We start from the raw sequence: 22,392 nt of genomic DNA, 5'->3' as shown, positions 1-22,392 counted from the left end.
AAATCAGCCAATGGAACATTTAAATCCCTACAGTCAAAACCATGGGAGACGAAGGCCATCCTGCTGCAGCGGCCGCACATCGACGGCAAGTCCTAGAAGCTGTTCAGCGAGCAGACGCTGTGCTCAGCGCCAACTCGGGCGATAGATCGACTAGTGTGGATGCATTGTTGGACCTTCGACGTCTCGCTTTTCTCCCAGGCGGTTTTCGTTCAAACGTACGGCAATTCACATAGCTGCAGTTGAGCGCAGGACTCTCAGCGAAGGGAACCATAGGACTTGCGAAAACGTGTGTGGCCGGTCTTGCTGGGTTACTCGTCTGAAGACATTGCTGCATTTTACGCCGCGCATCGCATCAAGTTGCAGCAACCGCCGTTTGCGTCCACCTCCCACCGCGACGACAGCCAAGTCCGTCTGGACGTCAACCGATCCATGGGAATGTCTCGGTGGACAGACGTAGCAAGTCTCAAGCGCGGCAGTAAGCGCAAGGCTCTTTTCTCCCTTCTCCATGCCACCCTCTGCATATCACCAGGTAGTACATCAAAGCACTCCCATGATTCTCATGCCGTTCGGTGGAAGACGCGCACTACTTCCAAGGGTTCCACGACGTTGCAAGCGTCTTCCTCCTGACAGTGGGCATGCCACTTGCTGTTCCGCTTCTCACTCGCATGAGCACAAGCTACATGGTCGAGCCCATGCGTACCAACCTGGACACTGTGTTGCCGCTCTTTTCGCTACTCTACCCGCTGATTGCCACGCAAGACCCGAGCTTGGCCAAGCACATTGCAGGTTCCGTGGTAAAGTGCTCGTTTCTGCGAGGTGCATGCATTTACCCTTGTGCATTCGTGCAGGACCATGCGTACTTCGCCCTTCCTTGGATCCTCACCTGGTTTGCCCACCAAGTCGACGCGCTCCATGACGTGGCGAGATTGTACGATGTTTTGTTGGCATCGCACCCAATATTCCCGCTGTATGTGGCCGCAACGGTAGGACCCATCGTCTCATGGATTTTACGCTGAGGTGTCCGTCCTTGAGAAGCTGCTCCTGAAAAATCGAGCCACGATTTTGGCGGTGGAGCCGGACTTTGCCGATCTGCACTCGACACTGCAATCCCTTGGCCACGGCATCATGGACGATGTGGAAGGCGTTCTCGAAGCGGCAAACGATCTCTTCCACAATATTCCTCCAAGAGACATTGTAGAAACCGCGGCCGCGTCGACCGCTGCTGTGCGGCAGTCCACATACATGTCATATCCACTCCCTCACCAGAGGCGCCTTGGAGTTGCCGACGATGCCGCGACCCATGGAGCGAGGTGCGTCTGTCAGAGGGTCCATGGTGCAAATTCTTACATGATCGTTGCAGGAGACTGGATCTCATGCAGTACGGCTTGGTCTGTGGAGTCGTGGTCGGTGTCGTCGCCGTCGCCGCCGCGATTCTGCCGTCCTTTCGCAGACAACACCACTTACAATCAAGTTGAATGGCATACGTAAATAATTTAATTTTAATTATTCCAGCCCAATATTTTCCTCGAAAAATAAATTTTCGCGGCACACGGGACAGGTCGAGTCGCGGTTGGTCCACTCCAGCAGACACGACAGATGAAAGTTGGTCCGGTTCATGCCGCAGTTGCACAGCGTTCGGATGCGTGGGTTGCCTGCATCAAACGTATCGAGGCACATGACGCATTCCAACTCCACGCCGTCTGCGACTTCAACGTTCGCGGACGGCGCGGCCAGGGGCATGTACGCGTCGATGGACGTGATTACTACTGGCGTCGATGATCGTGCCGCCGGTGTCTTTGCTGTGTAGCTGCTCTGGGGTGAAGCGTCTTCAAAATACGACGTTGCTGTGTATGAGTACGAAGCGGTTTCGGCGACTCGGCTTGGGCGCTTCACGACGCTGTCTTCTCCTGGGCTCCGACGCGAAATTGGAATGACGTCGTCATCTGTGTCTTCCACGTCAACGACACTGTGGTCCTTGAGGAGTCCGCGCGATTCATGAGGAGGTTCCGAAGGGGAACTCACGTAGTCTGGCTGACCCGAGTGGCGCCGGCTGCCAGAGAACCTGTGATCCAGGCATGAGCATGTCTGACCCATTGGCGAGAGTTTTGCGAACAAGATGGAGATGGCTTCGACGTTGAAGGAACCTTTCTGATCGCGGAAGAGATGCGCCGGCGTTTTAAACGCGTCTTCTATTCACACGGCATATTTTAAATGGGCTTTAATCTCGATCTTTGCATTTAAAACGTTAGTTTCTCGTTCCAAACACAACATAAAAATACAACTTGAGTTTTTTTTTCATCTTGGCGTCGGTGGCGTCATGGCGATGCTCCTGGGATGTCGAGATGGAGGTCCGAGCCGACATGACATCCAGATGGGTCACTTCTTGATTGTTGGGAACTTCTTGGTTGTGCATTCCTTGAAGGGCGCGCCGATGCCGTACGAACCATTGGTGGTTTGCAGGCGCACATTCTTCTCCAGCCTACCAATGTACACGTGACTCGGGGTGCTCGACGAGGTTAGATCGCTTGCTTTTCATTCGCGAGTTTTTCCTGCAGCATCTTGATGCGGTTCTCGTACGTAAAGTCTTCCGGCTTGGAGTTGTCGATATAGCATTGGCCGTAGTCTTGCCACCATCGCTTGGCAGCCATGCGCTCACTCTCGATCTGCGCAGTCAAGTTCGCTTGCTTGGACACGTAGTCCACTTCCTTGGCACCGGTCCCCGCTGCCGCCGTGGGAGCTGTTGGCATCGTTCTTCGGCAAAGCGTGTGGTCCTGTTGCCAAAAACGATGGCAGCCAGCTATGAATAGTCAGCCTAGCACGGGCGATCCAAATATATATATACATGCTCGAGTGTGATGTTGATCGCAACACGATTCGTTCGGCGTGCATCGTACCCCACAATTCGCCGCACGACAGCTCCCTTCCTATCGCTGTAGCCGTGCAACGTGTCTCGGCCACAGGTGCCATGCGTCGGCGGGACGCATGGAATGCACGGCAGCTTGCCATCTTCGTCCTGCTTCCGTTCATGGGCTGCATCAGTATGCATCGGTGTCTGTGGCAAATGGGATGCTCCTATGTGATATTATTCGACCCTTATTCCATCGTGGTCAGGCTGGGGGACACGGTGAAGTCGGCTTCCGTGCGAGCCTTGATCTCGTCGACAGTGACACCGGGGGCGTGTTCAATGAGCACGAGTTTGCCCTGGATCACGTCAAATACAGCAAGCTCCGTGATGATGCGGTTCACGACTTGTTTGCCCGTGAGCGGTAGTTTGCAGCTCTTGAGGATCTTGGCGCTGCCGTTCTTGGCGTTGTGCTCCATCGTGACAACAACGCGGTTGCCGGACCCGACCAAGTCCATCGCGCCGCCCATACCCTTGACCATCTTGCCAGGAATGATCCAGTTGGCGAGATCGCCGTTTTGCGCCACTTGCAGGGCACCCAAGATTGTCAAATGGATGTGGCCGCCGCGAATCATCCCAAACGATTCCGACGACGAAAACGTCGACGATCCAGGCAAGTACGTGACTGTTTCCTTGCCCGCGTTGATGAGATCGGCGTCTTCTTCACCCGTCTTGGGGTACGGTCCCATGCCCAGCAAGCCATTTTCACTCTGCAGGACCACCTTGACGTTCTTCGGGACGTAGTTGGGTGCCAACGTCGGCAGTCCAATGCCTAAGTTCACGTACATGCCGTCTTGCAATTCTTTCGCGGCGCGCTTGATGATGCGCTCACGGTCCGGCGTGACTTTAGCGCTCTTCTGCTCGAGACCACGAGTTAGTCGCGGTGACGAAAGACGAGGTGACAGCACCGTGTTGTCGGAGACAGTGAGTCGCTCGATGCGCTTTTCGTTGCGGGTCGCTTTGAAGATGCGCTGCACGTACACCCCCGGAACATGAATGTCATCTGAGTTGGAACATCAGTCATGGTAGATGCGACGCCGCCTCGGACAAAGTACCAGGGTGAATATCGCCAATTTCAACCAATTCTTCGACTTCGACGATGGTAGTGCGACCAGCTTTGGCCGCGTCGACGTTGAAGTTGCGCGTGGTGCCCTTGAAGACCAAGTTGCCGTCTTTGTCGCCCTTCCATGCCTTCACCAAGGCAAAGTCTCCCGTGATGCCTTCTTCCATGACATAATTGCGACCGTTGAATTGGCGAACTTCGCGCGGTTTGCTAGGAATGTCCACGGATCCGTCGCTCTTGAGCTTGATACCGAACCCTCCTTCCTGTGATATATCGCTAGTGAGCATGGACGATTCACGTCACGTGTGCTAGCGCATACTTGGATGATGGTACCGTAAGCTGTGGGGGTGAAAAACGCAGGAATACCCGCGCCACCAGCGCGAATGCGTTCAGCCAGGGTCCCCTGGATGGACAATTAGAATTCTCGTGCGACCTTTCCATGTTTCGTTTGTGTGTACCTGGGGGGTCAATTCGACTTCGAGTTCGCCCGAAAGGTACAATTTCTCAAACAAGGCGTTTTCCCCGACATACGACGAAATCATGCGCTTGATCTAAAAGAAGGACATGAGATCGCCGCGACTTGACGAGGTGGAGACATACTTGACGCGACTGCAACAACAAGCCCAAGCCGTAGTCGTCAACGCCAGCATTGTTGGACACGCAGGTCAGGTCCTTGGGCCCGAGGCGAACCAAGGCATCGATACAACTTTCGGGAATACCGCACAGCCCAAATCCACCCACGATCCTACACGCATTCCCATGAGATCTACCCCACGTCGCAATTGTCGCAACCGTACAGCTTGGATCCAGACTTGATGTCCTTGACAGCATCATCCGCGTTCGCGTACACTTTGCTGCTGAACAGGCGCTGCGCATTGAGCGCAGATGTTGCGGGTATCACAGACGCATGGAGGCGACGGGCTTGTCGAAGCATCGTCGACGTGCGTTGAAGCCGGCGAGTTGCGAAATGATCCAGCAAACCGAACGACATACAAACTTCAAGGTGATGGTAGATAATCACACTAATTCACGTCGACAGATCTCGGCGATCCATGGATACATTCCACTTTATGAATAAGATGCGCCGCCCCCGACGGCACGTTGCAGTCCTAGCGCCTCACTCCATCTCGCTCATGCACACAGGAGCAACTTGCTTTTTCTCACTCGTGCATGCATGCAGTTCACGATTCCTCGCCACAAGCAGCTAGAATCATCTGAGTCGCCCGCCACCCTCTTGAGAACGATGGACCCAAAGGGGATAATGGAATGCTCTACGATCCACTCCCCTAGGCCTTCGTCACGACACTGTCCCCTCTCTCGACGGTGCAGGGATGCAACGTGGCGAGGCCGCGCCACACTAGCGACCTCGTGCGTTGGTATCCCCGGGCACTACCGTGGACGTCGTGGTGCTGTTGCCCTGCTGTCGACGAATCAACGCAGCAGATGGTGGAGATGACAAATTGTCGGTTTGCCAGTCAACACTTGGCCAGCATCGCGTGGTGTGGCTGCGATCGAGTCACTGGTCCTTTCAACGCGTTGAACTGGCAGACCAAGACCCATCCAAATGTGCGCAGTCCACGGCGGCGACGATTCAGGCGAGGTTTGGCGCTCTATGCGCAGTCCCGCTGGAGCAGCGCCGACGGTCGCAACCGTCACACGTGCTTGGGCAACGATTGCAAAGACCGAGTGACATGTAGACTGTTTATTTGCCACTCTTGGCTTTCTTTTTGTTGCTGGATGGAGCGATATAGTCGGACAAGGTCAGTTGGCGCGATGCCGCGCCGCCCGACGAGATGGCGGAAGCTGCCCCATTTCCATTGGCATGACGACTCCCTCCGCCGTGCTGCCTGTTTCCGCCTTTCGACTGGCTCCCGTGCCGCGGAGGTCGCGGAGCCCCTGACGACGGTGACGCTCGGTCTTGGTTGTGTCGCCCGCTAGAGCTCATCGCGTTCCGCGCCAGGGCCTTCAGCATACTTTCGCACAAGAGTTTGGCTGTTGCGGTCTGATCGACCGTCCCGAGAAAGCTGTAGTGCGCGCCATCCTTGAAGCTCTTGGTGCCATTGTACGTCACCCGCGCGCCGCTCTCTTGCTCGACTTCCTTGATCCGCGACCCGCCCTTCCCGATGAGACGTCCGTCAATGTTGAGCTCATCGGCTCGTGCCAGGACCTACAGTCACATGAGTTGGTTCGTTCGTGTCAACGGCAGGAACGAGCGTACTTCTGGCGACAGGATGGCCAGCAGGGGCAATTTCTCCACGGATGGCGCGGATGTCGACGACGCGATCGATTCGCCATACGTCGAGTCCGTGTCCATAGAGCAGAACGAGTCGTTGAAGTTTGCGCGAAAGGTGGTCGTGGTGTCAGCGTTCGAGTGCGTCGATCGCACGGCCTGCGACGTTCGCCGACGCATGAGTTGGCCTTCCAGGAGCATCTTTTCCCCTTCGTCCTTTTGGTTCAACCGAATTTTGCACCGGCCAACTTTCTCTGCCCGACAGCGACGTGTGAGGCATGCACGAGCATGCTGAGATGCTACCTAGACAGAACCCGACCTCCTTGGAGTCGGGCAGGAGGGCTTGACGAATCTTTAGCGCTTTCGTGTAGGCGATTTCGGCCTCGGCGTACTTGCTCTAGTCGGGCACGTCCCATGATGTGCGCACACGACATGGCGGGTTTACCTGCGCCACGTAAATTCGACCGAGATTGAGCAGCGTTTGCGCCACTCGGTCGTTGCTTTGGTGGTAATACTGCTGGCGAATCTTCAGCGCTTCGAGGCAGTAGTGCTCGGCCGACACAAAGTCTTTCTACTTTCGCCGTCACGATCCTCGTGCCCGGCGACCCATGCTTACCTGAATAAACTTGAGGTTGCCCAGGTTGTTGAGTGTCGATGCCGTGTCCGGATTGTTGTTGCCGAGTTTGAGCCGCCGAATGGTCAGGGCCGCGTTGTACCATTCGTAAATCTGCTGGTACTCGAGAGCAAGCTGCTCTTTGGGCAATTGACTACACAGCACGACATGCTTCGTGGGCTGCTGCTCGACACACGTGCATGCACCACGAAAAACGAGAGCCTCCGCGCAACCCACGCGCCTCCAACACGCACACGAACGACGTACTTGAGGGGCGGTCGATCGAGCGTATGGGATTTGAGCAGCGCCATGTTGTTGAGGCTTTGCGCCACGTGCGGGTGCATCTCGTCGGGGCTGAGCGTTTTTCGAATCTCCAGCGACTCCTTGTACAGATCCATCACTTCGTCCGCTGTTTTGAGAAGGACGCCGCCCCATCCAAACTTGCGGCTTCGGTTGTCGTCGCCATGCGTCTTTGTCATTTGCAGCGCCGACTTGTAAAAGTTACCCAAGTTGTTGAGGCTTGTCGCGTAGTCGACGTGCGACCTGCCCAGGACCTACCACGCACGGCCCATCATGATTCCGACACGTTGTTTCAACCACGTACAAGCTCCCGCATCGTCTTGGCTTCAATCAGACACTCCTCCGCTTGCCGGAACAGCGTTTGGCTGACTGCATTGTACCCTTTGCGTGTACTCAAGCAGATTCCCAAATAATTGATGACCTCGGCCACATGCGAGTGGGCGCGGCGCCCGAGCACGTCCCGCTGGAGCCGGAGGGATTCGCGGTACATGTGTTCGGCTCGGGCGTAGTCCATCACGTCATAGTACGCATACCTGTCGTCACGGCATGTTAGACCTATCGTGGGATTTTATCGGTACCCCATTTCCATGATCATGAGCACTTCGAGCGCCAAGAGCTCCATCACGCCCGCACACGTGCACGGCGGGTCGCCCTTGTGCGGCGTGTCGTAGCTGTGCGGCAGCAGCACTTGCGACTCCTTGTCGTAATCGGCGTCGGTCACCATGAGCACGGTCGAGTCGTTCTCGATGTGGCCGCACGAGCAATTCAACACGCGCGCGTTCTGGCTGAGCTGGATGGCTTTTTCATACAGCTCCATCCGTTCGCGGGGATCCAGCCGCACGCGAACCATGAATCGACCACGGACGATGAGCAACCTACAAACAATTCATTCCAGTCCAACTCACAAGCAGTGCGCGTCGAAGAGATCGCAGGGATGGACCAAAGAAAACAGGCTGACGCCGCCGCGAGGCAGTGAGCCAAACGTCCGCGGCCTGAACACGCCACGGGATTTCATGCAGCCTTTGCGACGTACGCATAGAGCAGGGTATCAACGATCGGGATGTCGACGTCGCCGACGGAGCTGTCGGCATCGCATGCTTCGTCCTCCGCCTCGATGCGGGCTTTCGTCGCGCGTGTGTCGCGCGCTACGTCCTCGCTGTGCCGAGCCAGTTGCTCGGCAATTCGAAGCGCCGACTCAATGTTGGATCGATTTTCATCAAAGACGTTCAAATTTCCCACCGTTCTAGACATGACCCATCAATGCAATCGGCCCAAGCACGGTGTCCTCGGCACTACCGACACTTGCTCGCCAAGCCAAACGCACCTAAAGTTGCATGACGCCCGAGTCAGGATCGAATAGTAATGCCGGACAAAGCGCCGACGCCAGGTCAGGTACAGCGCATGGTTTTGTGGACTCTCCAAGCTGCGTCGGCTCGCTTCGTCTTCGGCAAACAACTGGATCATGCTGTGCAAACGATACTGCGTCACATTCACGTACGACGGTTCGTTCGGAGATGGCGCGTGCGCCACCTTCCTTGGCACCGTCACCCGTTCGAGCAAGGACCAGTGGTTGAGTGTCTCGAGCGCTTCGTCCGCCGACGTCACGTCTAGCTCGGTCGCGACCCGCTCGTCCCGCGACTCGAGCGTCAAGAGAAGATATGCTTCGCTCGACACCACGTCGTCCTTTTCATTGGTTTCTTCCAAGAGCGAATTGAGTTGCTGGAGCTTGTCGCTCCAACTTTCCCACACAAGCCCGTGGTCGAGTTCATTCAAGCCAGAAGTCGACCGCATCATGAGCGACGGACGGTGGCTCGCCAACGTCCGCGACGTGCCCATCGAACGAATCGATGGCTCAGACAACGACTTGGCAAGCGACCCGGGCCCGCTCGACCCGATGGAGCTTCCAGGCAGTGTCGATACGCTCTGGAGGACTGCTGTCGCCGCAGCCTTGTCGAATCCACCTCGAAACAACCCAAGGGCCATAAAAGCAAGCTGCAGCGTCGGGGGCAAATGTGTGAACGACGACCGAATGCAACGATCGATACACTCTTTTTCCCCGGCATTGGGCAGTCCCGCGAATCGCTCGAGACGTCCCTCCTCGCTCTACGTCCGCCCCGTCAGCAACCCGTCGTTGCAAACGCCACGCACCTGAAGACGCTCGATCAAGTTTTGGGCAGTGAAGTTGGACCGCGTGTTGGCCAGCGCTCGGCCGATCACGCGCAGCGCCAGGGGCAAATAGCCGCAGATCTGGGCGAGACTGCGGGCTTCGTCGACGGTGCACTGAGGGTTGCACATGCGGAGGAGGCTCTCGGACAGCGTCGCGGACAGTTCATTGATCGAAAAATGCTGCAACGTCACGTTCGGGATAACTGGCGCGCGGCGCGACGCAAACAGAAACCGCGTGTTGGTGGCGCACGCGACCAATTGCCCGAGCCACGCCTGCGCCTTGTCTTCGTCGACGTCGAGCAACTCTTCGACTTTATCCAACACGAGCAAGCAGCGCTTCGCCCTGTCCAACTGGGGAATGAGACATGGCCAGGACAGCAGGCACGTATGGCAAGCGTCCCAGTCATGCAACAAAGGGGCACGCACCCGAGCTCGGCAAACACTTCAGCGTCCGAGCTGGACTCGGCATGGCCTGTCGATAGCCCGACGCTGCGCGCAATGGCGTACCTACGCACAGAGTCAGCGCTGGCGGCCGTCGCGCGTGCGCCAGTGTTTTGCGATGCGATCGCATCTCTGTCGACACATCCAAGAACCTTTCGTTCGCAGGGCAACGTACCGCACGGCGCTTAGCTCGAGCCCTTCCAAGTCGACATAGTACACGCCGTCGGGACACACCCGGCGCTGTAGAATGTAATGGGCGGCAGCGAGTGCCAGCGAACTCTTGCCGATGCCTGGCGCTCCCGTGCACACCTACGCAAAGGACGAGACGTCCAGGGCACTTTGCTGCGCCACACGCACCGTCGCATGCCCACAACAGAGCGATCGAACGAGCCTGTATGTTTCGAGTTGGCGGCCAACAAACTACCCTCAACGCGTCAGCCAGGAATGGTCCCTGTTGGAACATTTACTTGTTTGGTCATGACGGGAAGGTTCGTGGGGCATGGGGGAGTTAAGTCGATGGGGGCTCCCCGTGTCAAGGTCGGAAACACAACGACGTCGTGGCTCGACGCGGTGCCCATGAGAAGAAATTTGCTGCTTTCGTCGTGGGGGAGCTTGACGCCCGGTTTGCAGCAGCAGTCTGTGGTCGAGTGGCGCGCGTGGACGCCGCCCGAGAGCCACCACTTGCACGTTTTCAAATGCAGATGGCTAGTACGCACGTATTTGGTCAATGGAGCTACCACGGCACCAAGGCGCGGGATCGCGACAAGAGTGGAGGGACGCCGTCAGTACCTGCAGCAGCACGCGCGGTGCGAGTTGGTCGACGGACTGAGTCGGATCGCTGTGATGGCGTTCTGAAACGAAGTCGACACGGTTTTTCCAGCAAAGAGCGACAGGTAAAAATGCTTGGCAAAGTCTTTGGCGCTGGCGTCGACGATGCGCGAGTCCGAATGCACCGCGACGATGTGCGGAACCCCCACTTGCTCGAATACTTTGGCCACGGGCTCGCTGTGGCACGAGCTTACAAACACGACTTGAAGCGACGACGCGTTTGCCTTGGGGATCGAGCCTGCAAAGAGGTCGCGGAGAGAGCTTCGAGAGATCTTGTGTGTGAGGCCATGGCCATTTTCAAAGCAAAGTTCGTGGTGTGTGCCGACGCCGTGGCCTGAAAAGTGGAGCATCTGATGGAACGTGATGGTGCAAGGCACAACGACGCATCGAGCAACGATCCCCGGCGTACCTTAATTTGGTACGCGGTAAGCAATGCCTTGAATGAATCGACAGTCGCCACTTCAAACCGTGCCCGAATGCGCTTGGTCGGGAGATGCCGTGTCAGGATGTCCGTGATCGCCGCACGTTCCGTATCGAGGTCGAGCTTCTCCATGAAATGGTACAGCTTCCCGATAGCATGACTCGTTGGCGATTCCATGACCAAAGGCGAAGCTTGGAGGACAAGCAGCTCGAGCACACTACGGAGTGACGAGGAACGTAGCTCGGTGTAGTGTTGCGAGAAGTCGTTGAGTGCATGTCGATGCGCATGTACCTGTCGGAATACTCTCGGATCGCTTTCACCAACCGATTTGCATGTCCCCACGGCATCTTGAACGCTTGGATGGCTTGTTCTACTTCGGTGAACTCGATGAGGCTCTCGCCGTCAATGGCTTGCTGTCGAAACACCTACAAACGACAAGACAGGGTCCAGGAAGGATGCGCATCATGCAGACGAGCGTCACTACCTCGACGTAATCCTCCAGTCCCTTTTTTCGGAGCCATTCCCCCACTTCATCGTACGACCACGCGTCCATGGAGGTCGGACTGGCGCCGCAGGAGGAGGCGATAAACGGGCGGTGCCGTGCGATCTCGTACAGATTTCAGCCAATCAAATGGAGTCATGTCATAATGACACAATTCTCAACCAATCAAATCCCTTGATTACTTCTAGCAGCCAATCGGATTCGTCAACTTCCGCCCATCGTCGTCGATGTGTCGGTACACTGCCTGCGGTCATGACGAACGACGATGGCAGGAGGACCAGGATTCCGTGGAAGTGCATCGCGCACGGTTCAGATGATGGAGCTATCTTCGAGACAAGCGCCCACACCTCGTCATCGCGTGAAGGACGCGCGCCACGGTGAAACGGAGCGTGAAACGACTGTCCTGCCAGAAATACCCATCGACGTCGACACCAACGCGACCATGAATCCCGAAGACGACGGCGCAGCGCTCAAGCAAGCGGCAGTCTGTCGACGCGGGGTGCCTGCAAAACCTCCCAAGTTCCAGTCCAAGCTCAAGCAAAAGATCTCGGAATCCAAGTTGCTCCAGATCGTCGACGTCGACGCCAGCAACCAACAAGACGACGATGAACTCGTGTGCGAATCAACTATGATCTCTGTCGACGTGAAAGAAGACCAAGTGCGTATAGAGTCGACTGCCACCGATCGACTGAAAGTGATGCGGCGTCGTTGTAGGGCTTCGATCGGCGCGGCGTCCTCCACACCATTCGATCCATGCACAAGCAGCAGCAGCATGCATCGAAAGCTGCTACGTAGGCATGGTCATAGCGTAGTCTGCTCCACCAACCACACACGACTGGCGCTTCAAAACTGTCTTTGTCCTGCATGCACACACACAACCCCCATCAGCGCAAGCTACACTCGCCATGCGTCATCATGGAGCGAGCCAGGGACAACTCGGTGTAGAACCAAGCTAGCCCCCGCAAGGACACGTCGCTTCCGTCGTGCAGCATCTCGACGATCCGATTATGCCCAGGTTTCAGCAACTACGTTGTCGTTCGAGTTGGAAGAGCGAGCATACCCGCTGCTCTTTCCCTGCACTTCGAGAAGGAGGTCGACAAGGCAATGGGGTATCTATTCGACTGGCAGCATGTCGAGCCCGCGAATCGACTTGAACGGGGTGGGGAGCTCGTTCCGTGGACAGCGCAAGGTCTTTGCTGCCCACCCGCGTCCATTCTCGGCAGCCACGTTTGAAATCTTATGCCGGTGGTCTAAATTTATCGAGGTCGATGGTCGCCGCCTAAAAATACGCCGCTTGCATTCACCGTCTCCTCGACTTGGCTACCCACCACGTCGTCGGCGAAAGCGATGGGCATCAAGTATTCTGTCCAGGCCGTGACGCAAACGAAGGAAGGCGGGCTCGTCCTGCACCCCAAGTACTTCAAATACCTCCAGATGAATTGCCCGGATTTTGCCATGGAATCGTGCAAGGTCACGCCACGGATGCGCGAGATCGTCCTGTCCACGTGGGACTCGATCGCTAACGGGTTGACCCCTGGCATGAAGGCCAAGGTCCCGGCCGGGACGTCGCCCGTCGTATTTTTCTACGACTACTTTTACGGGTCGCTCTTCAAGATAGCGCCAGAGGTGAAGCCGCTGTTTCGAGCCAGCATCATCATCCAAGGCAAGGCGCTGATCAGCATCGTCCAGACTGTCACGAACGAAGCCAACTTGGAAAACGCCGTCGAAAAGGTCGTGGACCTCGCCTATCGGCACAACAAGTACAAGGTCAAGATGGGATATTACAACGTCCTCGGAAACGTCCTCTTGACGGCGATCCGAGAGTGCACGGGGGACGGCGTGTGGAATGCCGAGGTCGAAGGCGCGTGGCGCATGGTGTATGCGTTCATGATGACCGCTATGTGCCCGATCTTGTACCATGGCCAGGCACATCCAACAGACAAGGAAAAGGAAATGGCCAAGACGGGCCGGTACATGCACGCCGTCACGTTCCGGCGGCCAAAGGAAGTCCAGCCCGCGGCGGCGTCCGTGATTCCACAAGGGCAGTGTCCTGTGGCCGGCATGACGTCTGTCATTCCGGACGGGCACTGCCCCGTCCCCCACTAGAACGATAGACAAAACGTGGATAGGTAGGTCGCACAAGGTGTGTGCATATATTTCACGGAGAAATTGTCGACGAGTCTTCTTCATCCCGAGGTGCCGTCGACCTGTGTCACGACCAATACATCGACGTGTACATGCCCGTGAGCGGAAACAGCAGCGCCGAAAACGCAACGATGCCACCCACGTAGACGAACAGAATCGCTACCACAACGTCAGACGACATGCAGGGTCGATGCACACCGCACCTGGCTTGTACGAATGGAGGGGGTGGTCCGTCGAGAGAAACGACAGGTCAGGAAATCCCATCAGGTTGCAAAACGAGTGGACGCCAAACACGGCGGCGAAGTGTCCTAGGAAGGTACCGACGTGGTCGACGTGAGAGCGAGAGGGTCGTTGGCGCAGAGAAACAGTACCTGTTCGAAGAAAGACAAAGCTCGCAAAAATGCCAAACACTGTCGTGTACAAGAACTGGAACACTGCATCATCATGTGAGTGGACGAGGTCGGTCGATAGACGAGAATGTACCGACGATGGCGACGGCAGTGCGAACGGGCCGCCCGCTTCGAATGTGGTCGATCAAGTGGTGCGCATGCGCTACACACGGACGTGGGAGACGCCTTCAAAACGGAAGCATGGGACCATACCCACGCCAAACGCGAGCGGACTCGCAAAGATGGTTGTCGAGATCGACCATCCCGAATCCAACAGCAGCGGTAGCATGCAGCTCCGAAACGCAAACTCCTCCGTCAATGGGCCCTACATGATCCACACTGAGGAAGAGCAAAGGACGGCGGCAACATGGTACAAAAATGAGGGTGCGCAGCGTTGGCAGACGGTCACGCGTAAAGTTGTAGTAGAGTTGCGTTTCTTGGAACGCGGCTGTCCACGACGATTGGCGGTGCCGCATGATGATGTATACCTCGAGACCGTTGGACACGATAGCCCCTGCGAAGAGCAGCATGGTCAACACGACGGCGAGACTCGTGGACACGACGGTCTCGGTCATGTTGGCATGGAACCCGAGTTTGTTGGCGAAGGTGATGCTTCCATCGTGCTAAGTTCGTGCAAGGCACGTCAAACTCGAGTATCGACATCGCTTTCGTCGTGCTGCAATGCTACCTTCTCGTCAATAAACACACAGAGAAAGAAGGGAAACCCGACGCACGCGACGACGATGAGCAGAAAGCGCGCAAGGATCTGCAGGACAATGTGTCACGATGAATATTCGGATCGGGAAGTACATGGCGAGGATGGTCGCGAGGAAGGCTTCGAATCTCCGTGGGGCAGCAGTACAGAACGCCCACGTACACAGCGGCCATAGATAGGCATGACACGACCGCCGCGGCTGGACTCAGCTCGAAGCGCATCGTGCACACCCCAATGATACACACATCGTCCGGATAACTCGGGAAATCTCCGGTTATTGTCCTGCATCCTACGGCGAAATAAGCATTCCAAGGCTGACAAGGGTGCTATGAGTGAGGGCTGCGGCGGCGTCGTCGTCTTCTGCGGACGGCAAGAGGGACTGGGTTGTATGCAAGCACATCAGCACGATGGAAGGGATGCGCATGGTCACTGCTTGTCCGAGTATCAAAGCGACATGATGTGGTAGGTGCTGCTTCGACATCGCAATTTCAACAGATCGCAGCAAGACAAGCATGCCCAATTTTTGTGCGATCCGCGCAAGGTCAAGTAGGTCTCTCCAATGCATGCTTGGAACTTGGCTGAGAGGTTGCGTTGATGTGCGATGACACATTTGCAGAAAGAGCGGCATGCAACGAGGTGGAAGGTCATGAGGCATCTCCACGGTCGTGCACGTGGCGTCCGCGGTCAGCATCGTTGCAACAATCGTACTGTTCTCCATCATGGTCAACTTTGGAACGGTGTCGTTGGGCTTGTCTTGCCATCGTAGCGTTAACGTGGAGCCGTGGAGTGTCGGCAACGGCAGCCTCGGCACGCCTTGCAATCGGAGATGTGTCGGCGACTCGACAGTCGATGGATTGCACAGCGTTGTCAGAACGCGCACTACATGGCGCAAAATACGTGCATTCGACGTTTCCGTCAGGAAAGCTTCGATGTAAGTCCACCACTCGTTGACGGCGAGGCGGCCGGACGAAGTCTGGGCACTTGCCACGCACATCCCGACAGTCACGTTCATGCGGAGCAGGTTGTTGTTGGACCGACATACTACGGACGCGAGGTGGTGATAGCTCGATCCATCTTGGCCGTTGAGTTCGGCTAGGAGCCACGTCAGGAAAGCGGATGGTTTGCGTTGGATGAGTAGGAGCACGCATCCTTGCTCGACCAGATCCTGCACTAAGTTGGGACCATCGGCACAGTTCTGGGCCCATTGCATGAGGCACGTGAGCACGGTGGATGCCGCTCGATTGATGCAAGGGCTGTCATGAGCCCATGCAAGCCATCCAAGGTGGATAAGCCCGCCGGAGATGCGAAGATGGGCAGCGGTGTCCCGTGGAATAGTGTCGTGCTTGGTAGTAAACAGGTGCTTGAGTGCACTCAAAGCAGGTACCTGGAGACGTGTAGATGATTGGAGCATGGGCGACAAAGCGTGAAGGAGACCATGGTCGACGAGAACTTTGCAAATGAGCGGTTGATGGTTCATGCACGCCGAGAGAAGCGTCATGCCAACTTCAGCACGATGAGGGGGCGACTCAGGGTCCAGGACGTACTGAACAAGGACATGAACGAAAACATCGCTATGGTCAAAGTCTTCCAGGCACGCCATGGAGTTTTCCACGCAGAACGTGATGCATTTCAGCGCGGCTTCCTGCATGCGGTGAATGTGTGGGGTAAGGTCTCCAGTCGACAGCTCGTCATGAAGGATGAGGAAAGTGAATGCATCCATGGCGCCAGCAAAACACACACGATCTACGAGATGGGGCAGCTTGCAAATCTGAACCATTGTCAACGCAGCAAGTTCTCGTGTTTGCTGGGACGTGGGGTCCGTCACGTCGTAGGGGGAGATCAGTTTCACGCAGAGGTTCTCAATGCAATGTGTGGCGACCAGTTGATCTTGGAGCTGGCGCTGCAGCAAGCGACGCGACGATTGCTCGGGAGCTGAAAACACACCAAATAGGCAATGGACGACGGCAAGTTCGACCGAGGGGTTGGAACTGCCGAGGAGGGAGCTCAACGTGGACCATACCTTGGTATTGGCCATCACGTGTTCAAACAGCGACGCGTCCACCTCTGGGCGTTGGAGAAGAGTCCACACATCCTTCCATAATAGCAGGACACCGTGCTCGACAATGGCCCAGTCGGATGACCACAGCGGATACGCCGCCCTGCCAAGGTCGTTCATGGAGAGTCGCCAATGCAATTACTTGCATGTGATTGGTGGCATTTGAAGTCTAGACCGTTTTGATTGGCTTATCTAGACCAATCCGATTGCATGAAAGATCCGTCACAACATCCCGTCGTCATCTGGCCTTTCTCGGGACGCGACGCGGCGACATGCGACGGGAGAAGAAGGCGCCGTCAGTGACACAGAGAGAGAGAATCACACAGAATCCATGCCGATGCAACGACTCGGAAGAGTTGCGGCGAAGGAATGAAGAAATGGACCAGCTATTGATTGCTAACCGACAGCTAGCGATGGCCTTGGTACGTTGTCCCTTCCGCTGTGTGTCCATGACACGTCTTGTTCGGGGCTAGAACACTGCCAAAAGCGATCTTGCAGCAGGTATAGATGTCTTGTGAACGAGCACGATTGTGTGACAAGCATCTTTTGGCCTTGTAGCAAAGAAGAAGTGCGCTCGAGCCGATATTCTGTTTAGTATGTGCTCAACTTCGTCTCGAATCGCATTACACCTACGAATAGTGCAGCATCATGTGCAACAAGCCAGAGAATCGGTACAAGATGTGCATCCGGCTTACCAGGACGCGTCCGTGCAATGCGATTTTGCAGGCGATGCTTCGAACGTCGCACGGGGGGGCATGTCGTCACGAGGAATCGATCACCGCGCACAAGCATCATCCGGCAAGTCAGCACCACCTCCTCCGCTATGTCGACACGGAAGGTTATTTCTGAACCATCACGCTCCGAAAAAGCGTTTGTCGACTGCCAGCACAACCTTCGAACTCGTTGTGACAAAGAGTGCTCTACGAGAACACAAGACTGTGGTGTACAAAGAACCCAATTCAAAAACGAAGCTTCGCCAAGTATGAGGGGCTCATTATGGATGCAGGCGCTGATGTAACGTGGTTAGTCATTACCAGGCTGTGCAAACTCGATGCACTCTGTCCAGCAGACCCCTCCACGCAAACGAACGCTCGACGGCAAAGAAAACCAGCCTCCACCTTGGCAAACGCCACCCGCGACTACACATCCCACCAAAACTCGAAACGATCAACTAAGCACTGAGCTGGCGGACCTGTTGAACGCGTGCGATGAGGAGGAAAGCTCATCCCAGCCTTGTCTCGCAACGATTTACAACTCGACGAAAGCGATCAAGGTATGGTCCTGTCGACACGCACATTTTCATCCCCAACTCCCATGTAGACGTTGCGTCCGTCCATTAGTGGCCTGTCCTCCGAACCAACTCCAAAGAAGCATCGCATCACACGCCGCGGCACGACTATTCCAGAGTACAAAGAAGTCAGCTTAAATCGAAAGATGCGGCAGGTAACGTGGCTTGTCACCGGCGTATGCTGCTCAATCCCGCTCGTCCCAGGGCGACCGGTACACGTTCCACACGTATTTCAAGTACTGAAAGGCACACGCAACTCTCAAGTGGATTATATCTGTCGATCATGCTTACGTCGCTTTCATCCGTTGATTGCGCGGAAGGTACGACAGGCTGGTTGGCTCTGTAAACGCGTCAATGTATTTGTCCTGGAGCACTCGCTTGGCCTTGCGCGCAAACTCCTTTTGTTGTCGTTGGATGACACGCCCGTCTGGCAACCGGACCAAGATCGTGTTGTTGGGGACCACCGTGTGTGGAGCCACGACGACGGCGGTGCCAATGACGCAGTCGTCTCCGATCACGACTCCGACGCCCACCTCGCATTTGGGCTCAAACCAATTATTGTTTCCGATCGATTTCGCTTTGACGATGGACCCGCATTCAAACAAGTTGTTGTCTCCGACCGTCATGGAGTCGGACGTGGCAAGCGACATCGACAACTCCGACATGTCGTCCAGAATGTTCCTCTCGCCGATTGTGATGCACACTTGTGGTGACGAAGAGGGTGGGGCGTCAAGGACAACGACACTACTCTTCGGATGCAGAACGCTCTTCGCCCCGATGCGCACCCTTGTCAGATCCACCGTCGCTTCGTCGCAGATGAACATCATCATGCGCTGGGATCCCTGTGTCGATGAAGACGCTTGATTTTTGAATTTGATTGGTTGAAATCATGTCGAACCGATCTCTTATTGGCTGAATTTCGTTGTCGAACGCAATTGGTGGATTGTAGATCGCTTGGCATGAGCAACAAGAGGAAGGAAGAGCACCTGCCAGCAGGGTTCTTCGACGACCCCGTCGCGGATGCCAAGGCGCGTAAGTTGAACGTCAAGGAAGAAGTAGCGAAAGCTCAGGAGCGAGAATGGCAGGATTTCCAGAATTTCGTTGCGTCTGTGGAGACTGAGGAAACGAGCGAAGAGAAGGTCAAGACTGCGGCGGAGGAGGCGGAGGAAGTGGAAGCGCTAGAGAAACTGCAGCAAATGCAGTATATGAACAGAGTCCGAAAGACCATCTTGCTCGTGACAAAGGCAGACGCAAGTGAAGTCAAGGATGAAGACACGGCGGAGCTCGAGAACGTTGAAGACCCCACCGTCGACTCTCCCGCTGAAATCGTCGCCCAAGTCATGGAGAAGCGAGCTGCATTGGAATTGAATCGAAAAGCCCTTGACGATGCAGAGAATGCCACAGACGACGACGACAATATATTGGACTGGCGGGCCAAGCAGTGGTGAGCGCATGGACTGAGACTATCAAAGTGCCCTTGTACCTCTTGCGATTCCGTTGCTGAAGAGTTCTAAATTGTTCTCGTCCATTCCGAAGCTGGAGTTATATTTGAGATAGCAGCTGGCACAGAAGCATTTGAGTTTCGCCAGCAACTCACTACGACTCGGATCAAATTGTTGGAACAACTTTCTTTTTTACAAGCGTCGCAGAGTCACTTAATTTTATAGGAAATTAGTGATAAGGTACAAAATAATGCCGCATCCGATCATCAGCACCGGCGTGTCCATCGTGTGGGGCGCCGTCGCTTCTGCGTACGCCATTGTAGGTGGCAGCACCAACATAGCCACGAGAACTTGGGTGAAGCTACCAAAGTCGGCGTATTGGATTGCGGGAAAGATCATCCCCGACAGGAACACGCACGCCGATCCTTCCCAGCTGCGCGTGTACTTGCGTGTCGAAAAGCAACCGGCTGTCTTGTACTTGTGCTTGCCCCATGCAATGCCGACGGGCTCCGCCAAACCGTCACCGATACCAGTGATGTAGATGATAATGAACGTGAGCGCACCTTGTTCGCCAAAGAGCCACTTGAAGAAGAGCAAGATGAACAGACCAGGGGCAATGTTTCCAGCAATGATCCACTTCAACGTATGTGGTCGATCTTCGGGGCGATCCAGCGAGTTGAATTGTAGCATGAAAAACGACATATTCTCGCGAAATGGCTTGATCAGGACGAAGAACCCCAACATCGTGAAGAAATCACCCCAACCGAGGGCCAGCGGGCCGTGGTAGTTGCTCTTAATGACCAAAGGCACCATGTACGCGGCGAAATGTTGCAGCTTTCGGGTGTAGTTGACCTTGAACGCCGAGTTCTTGTTCGTGATGATGTAACCCTTATCATCAACTGTGCAGAAGCATCGGCAAATGATACCACCGATCAACGACACGAGCATCATGCAGCCGAGCTTCGGCAGCTGCATGAGCCAGAACGTAGGATCCGTGAAGTATTCCGGGGAAAAGTAGTACGTCAATACAACCATGACCGCCAGGTACAACAGCATGAAGATCAAAAACACCATGTCGAATGTGTTGACCCAGCTGTCTTCGTAGTCGCCTGCAACTTCACCTTCTTCACACAGCGACGACTTTTCCTTTTTGATCGACGTCAACGATAGCTTTTCGTCCGTGGCGCCGTACTTGGGGCCGGCAAATTTGGGTAGAGCTTGACCTTGGGGCACTGGCCAGATCCATCGCAGTAGCACAAAGATGAGGAAGAGGGTCACCACAGGCAGCAAGATGATGGTGAGGCGTTGCGCTAGCGAGATGTCGTCTGCCCAACTGTTGTGGGGCACAACCGGTGCCGCCGCCGTGCTCATCGATGACGTCGGGGGAAGATTTTCGAATGCCCGGCGGTTTCTGATGGGGATCTTTATTGGTTTGCAGAGGTCATTTTCTCGCCGTTATGGCCACCTACTTCAACATCTATACTGAAACCAAGTCAACGGGAGTTTCGAAAAACCAAGTGCGGTGGATTCCATGAACCTACCCCTTTGATGCATACAAAATATGAAATCCGAGGAGTATGTGTTCTTGGAGGTTTGAACCTCGCGCATTCCTCAAAACCGCGATCGAGTGATGATGGGCTTCGTTCGAGCGTCGCGCCGAGGACAACAACGGCTTGATGCACACTACATTCTTGTGCAATTGACGTCGAGTGCGTCGATCTTGGCGTGTCGAGCATGGGTAGGTTACTGGGGCATTGTCGAGGAGTCGGCCTCGTTGTCCTCGGTTTGGACACGACCAGACAGTACGGATGATGGCGTGGTCAGTGAGAACATTACCATGATGAATCCCATGAAGCAGCCATGAAGAACAACCGCATGGGATGATATTGGAGCTGTAGCCTTGAAAGAGAGCGACGTCATGCACCAGATCAGATGACATTGTGGCATTCCTCGGTCATTCCACTATTCGGCGACGAATAATACGAGTGCAAGGTGCTAATCGCCCGTCGTGATCCTGTGTCGTGCAAACAACCTCCGAGGTAGGGCACGATCGTCCGGCCGCTTTATGTTCGGTTTGGCTGACGGTAGGGTGTTGGTGTGGCACTTGGCAACACAGAGTTGATTCGTCCACATCTGTGGAATGGCACAGTACAACGTGTCAACTTTGCATGTTGACCACGACCGTCATGCATGCACTTGAAGGTCGATCTTTCACTCCATTTCGAGTCATTTTGTGGCTATTCTATCTCCGTGGAAGGCGGTGTTGGCGACGGCTCCTCCTCGGTACATCGACAGCATAGTACTGGACGTGGAGTGCCGACAACAACAGAACGCCCCCACATACTTCGACATGATCGTCCGCCTTCGCCAAGTCTCTTTCTCGACATCCCCCACTTCCGCCGCCGACAGAGACCGTGATGGCCTCGACAAGAGGCGCACACGAACATGAGAAAAGAGGAATTGTCGTGGATGAAAACGTGTTAGATACAAACGGTGGGCTTCAAACCCGTTTAGGCCGACTGGGAGACGTAGATGGAGTCCTTGGAGACGGCGATCCCGACGCGCGAGTCCTTGGACACGACGGTCGTGTTGCCCAAAAAGTAGTACTCGGCACCGACGTCCGAGGCAGTCGCGGCCAAGATGTCGCCCTTGGTCGTGGTAAAGTACTCCTTGCCGACCGTAAAGTCGGCGTTGGCAATCTTGACCTCGCCGCCAAACACGACGCCGTTCGAGCCAGACCCGACACCGACTGGCGCACCGAGGAACTCCACGACCGCCACGCGCTTGTGCTGGACCTTGTCCAACGTGCCCGAGTACACGGCGAGGAAGCTCGAGTTCGAGACCGGCACGATGTCCAGCGTGACCGCGCCAGAGGCCGGCGCCGCCGTCTG

The 22,392-nt window shown here is 55.6% G+C and overlaps 13 protein-coding genes across 16 annotated transcripts; 6 read left to right on the top strand and 7 right to left on the bottom strand.

Annotated features, from left to right (window-relative positions):
* Positions 1 to 41: 41 nt before the first annotated feature.
* Positions 42 to 1,515, top strand: H310_08018 (hypothetical protein; the record flags this gene model as incomplete). Its single annotated transcript, XM_008873614.1, has 6 exons — positions 42 to 215; positions 274 to 529; positions 577 to 794; positions 849 to 983; positions 1,036 to 1,310; positions 1,361 to 1,515. The coding sequence occupies 6 exons, from the start codon at positions 42 to 44 to the stop codon at positions 1,473 to 1,475; spliced, it is 1,173 nt and encodes a 390-aa protein (XP_008871836.1). The 3' UTR covers positions 1,476 to 1,515.
* H310_08017 (hypothetical protein) lies at positions 1,477 to 2,138 on the bottom strand. The gene has a single exon (XM_008873613.1). It carries the CDS (start codon positions 2,092 to 2,094, stop codon positions 1,504 to 1,506), a length of 591 nt encoding a protein of 196 aa, XP_008871835.1. The 5' UTR covers positions 2,095 to 2,138; the 3' UTR covers positions 1,477 to 1,503.
* Positions 2,139 to 2,212: 74 nt separating this feature from the next.
* Positions 2,213 to 2,816, bottom strand: H310_08016 (hypothetical protein). The gene is made up of 2 exons (XM_008873612.1): positions 2,530 to 2,816; positions 2,213 to 2,479 (listed from the first exon to the last, which is right to left on the bottom strand). The coding sequence occupies exons 1-2, from the start codon at positions 2,745 to 2,747 to the stop codon at positions 2,377 to 2,379; spliced, it is 321 nt and encodes a 106-aa protein (XP_008871834.1). The 5' UTR covers positions 2,748 to 2,816; the 3' UTR covers positions 2,213 to 2,376.
* A 47-nt stretch (positions 2,817 to 2,863) lies between these two features.
* Positions 2,864 to 4,924, bottom strand: H310_08015. 2 transcript variants are annotated; one of them, XM_008873611.1, is made up of 7 exons: positions 4,763 to 4,924; positions 4,566 to 4,710; positions 4,424 to 4,516; positions 4,285 to 4,368; positions 3,958 to 4,228; positions 3,811 to 3,905; positions 2,864 to 3,759 (listed from the first exon to the last, which is right to left on the bottom strand). In XM_008873611.1, exons 1-7 carry the CDS (start codon positions 4,897 to 4,899, stop codon positions 3,094 to 3,096), a joined length of 1,491 nt encoding a protein of 496 aa, XP_008871833.1. In that variant the 5' UTR covers positions 4,900 to 4,924; the 3' UTR covers positions 2,864 to 3,093. The 2 variants fall into 2 exon arrangements, with proteins under 2 accessions (XP_008871833.1, XP_008871832.1); XM_008873610.1 differs by having other exon boundaries at positions 2,864 to 3,905.
* Positions 4,925 to 5,638: 714 nt separating this feature from the next.
* Positions 5,639 to 11,575, bottom strand: H310_08014. Of its 2 annotated transcripts, XM_008873608.1 has the most exons (19): positions 11,449 to 11,575; positions 11,256 to 11,389; positions 10,953 to 11,181; positions 10,505 to 10,893; positions 10,183 to 10,420; positions 10,073 to 10,135; positions 9,891 to 10,024; positions 9,701 to 9,781; positions 9,257 to 9,617; positions 8,433 to 9,211; positions 8,142 to 8,351; positions 7,687 to 7,983; positions 7,413 to 7,641; positions 7,076 to 7,362; positions 6,812 to 6,962; positions 6,641 to 6,766; positions 6,499 to 6,592; positions 6,184 to 6,449; positions 5,639 to 6,132 (listed from the first exon to the last, which is right to left on the bottom strand). In XM_008873608.1, exons 1-19 carry the CDS (start codon positions 11,515 to 11,517, stop codon positions 5,668 to 5,670), a joined length of 4,602 nt encoding a protein of 1,533 aa, XP_008871830.1. In that variant the 5' UTR covers positions 11,518 to 11,575; the 3' UTR covers positions 5,639 to 5,667. The 2 variants fall into 2 exon arrangements, with proteins under 2 accessions (XP_008871830.1, XP_008871831.1); XM_008873609.1 differs by having other exon boundaries at positions 6,499 to 6,766.
* A 156-nt stretch (positions 11,576 to 11,731) lies between these two features.
* On the top strand, positions 11,732 to 12,315 carry H310_08013 (hypothetical protein; the record flags this gene model as incomplete). The annotated part of the gene is made up of 2 exons (XM_008873607.1): positions 11,732 to 12,124; positions 12,181 to 12,315. The coding sequence occupies 2 exons, from the start codon at positions 11,732 to 11,734 to the stop codon at positions 12,259 to 12,261; spliced, it is 474 nt and encodes a 157-aa protein (XP_008871829.1). The 3' UTR covers positions 12,262 to 12,315.
* A 455-nt stretch (positions 12,316 to 12,770) lies between these two features.
* H310_08012 (hypothetical protein) lies at positions 12,771 to 13,742 on the top strand. Its single transcript, XM_008873606.1, has one exon. It carries the CDS (start codon positions 12,814 to 12,816, stop codon positions 13,570 to 13,572), a length of 759 nt encoding a protein of 252 aa, XP_008871828.1. The 5' UTR covers positions 12,771 to 12,813; the 3' UTR covers positions 13,573 to 13,742.
* H310_08011 (hypothetical protein) lies at positions 12,772 to 14,951 on the bottom strand. Its single transcript, XM_008873605.1, has 8 exons — positions 14,811 to 14,951; positions 14,689 to 14,766; positions 14,375 to 14,623; positions 14,214 to 14,325; positions 14,095 to 14,163; positions 13,983 to 14,045; positions 13,815 to 13,919; positions 12,772 to 13,770 (listed from the first exon to the last, which is right to left on the bottom strand). Exons 1-8 carry the CDS (start codon positions 14,934 to 14,936, stop codon positions 13,679 to 13,681), a joined length of 894 nt encoding a protein of 297 aa, XP_008871827.1. The 5' UTR covers positions 14,937 to 14,951; the 3' UTR covers positions 12,772 to 13,678.
* Positions 14,952 to 14,966: 15 nt separating this feature from the next.
* On the top strand, positions 14,967 to 16,902 carry H310_08010. 2 transcript variants are annotated; one of them, XM_008873604.1, is made up of 2 exons: positions 14,967 to 15,261; positions 15,332 to 16,902. In XM_008873604.1, the coding sequence occupies exon 2, from the start codon at positions 16,151 to 16,153 to the stop codon at positions 16,649 to 16,651; it is 501 nt and encodes a 166-aa protein (XP_008871826.1). In that variant the 5' UTR covers positions 14,967 to 15,261; positions 15,332 to 16,150; the 3' UTR covers positions 16,652 to 16,902. The 2 variants fall into 2 exon arrangements, with proteins under 2 accessions (XP_008871826.1, XP_008871825.1); XM_008873603.1 differs by having other exon boundaries at positions 14,967 to 16,902.
* Positions 16,903 to 17,013: 111 nt separating this feature from the next.
* H310_08009 (hypothetical protein) lies at positions 17,014 to 18,981 on the top strand. Its single transcript, XM_008873602.1, has 7 exons — positions 17,014 to 17,193; positions 17,245 to 17,272; positions 17,330 to 17,365; positions 17,411 to 17,751; positions 17,799 to 18,044; positions 18,092 to 18,214; positions 18,264 to 18,981. Exons 1-7 carry the CDS (start codon positions 17,044 to 17,046, stop codon positions 18,300 to 18,302), a joined length of 963 nt encoding a protein of 320 aa, XP_008871824.1. The 5' UTR covers positions 17,014 to 17,043; the 3' UTR covers positions 18,303 to 18,981.
* H310_08008 (hypothetical protein) lies at positions 18,292 to 19,682 on the bottom strand. Its single transcript, XM_008873601.1, has one exon. The coding sequence runs from the start codon at positions 18,887 to 18,889 to the stop codon at positions 18,347 to 18,349; it is 543 nt and encodes a 180-aa protein (XP_008871823.1). The 5' UTR covers positions 18,890 to 19,682; the 3' UTR covers positions 18,292 to 18,346.
* H310_08007 (hypothetical protein) lies at positions 18,971 to 20,890 on the top strand. The gene has a single exon (XM_008873600.1). The coding sequence runs from the start codon at positions 19,019 to 19,021 to the stop codon at positions 19,505 to 19,507; it is 489 nt and encodes a 162-aa protein (XP_008871822.1). The 5' UTR covers positions 18,971 to 19,018; the 3' UTR covers positions 19,508 to 20,890.
* H310_08006 (hypothetical protein) lies at positions 19,674 to 20,895 on the bottom strand. Its single transcript, XM_008873599.1, has one exon. The coding sequence runs from the start codon at positions 20,870 to 20,872 to the stop codon at positions 19,721 to 19,723; it is 1,152 nt and encodes a 383-aa protein (XP_008871821.1). The 5' UTR covers positions 20,873 to 20,895; the 3' UTR covers positions 19,674 to 19,720.
* Between the last annotated feature and the right edge of the window lie 1,497 nt (positions 20,896 to 22,392).

The sequence above is a fragment of the Aphanomyces invadans genome (genome assembly GCF_000520115.1).
Source record: "Aphanomyces invadans strain NJM9701 unplaced genomic scaffold supercont1.16, whole genome shotgun sequence".
Lineage (NCBI taxonomy): Eukaryota > Oomycota > Saprolegniomycetes > Saprolegniales > Verrucalvaceae > Aphanomyces > Aphanomyces invadans.
This window is presented reverse-complemented; position numbering and strand designations above follow the sequence as displayed.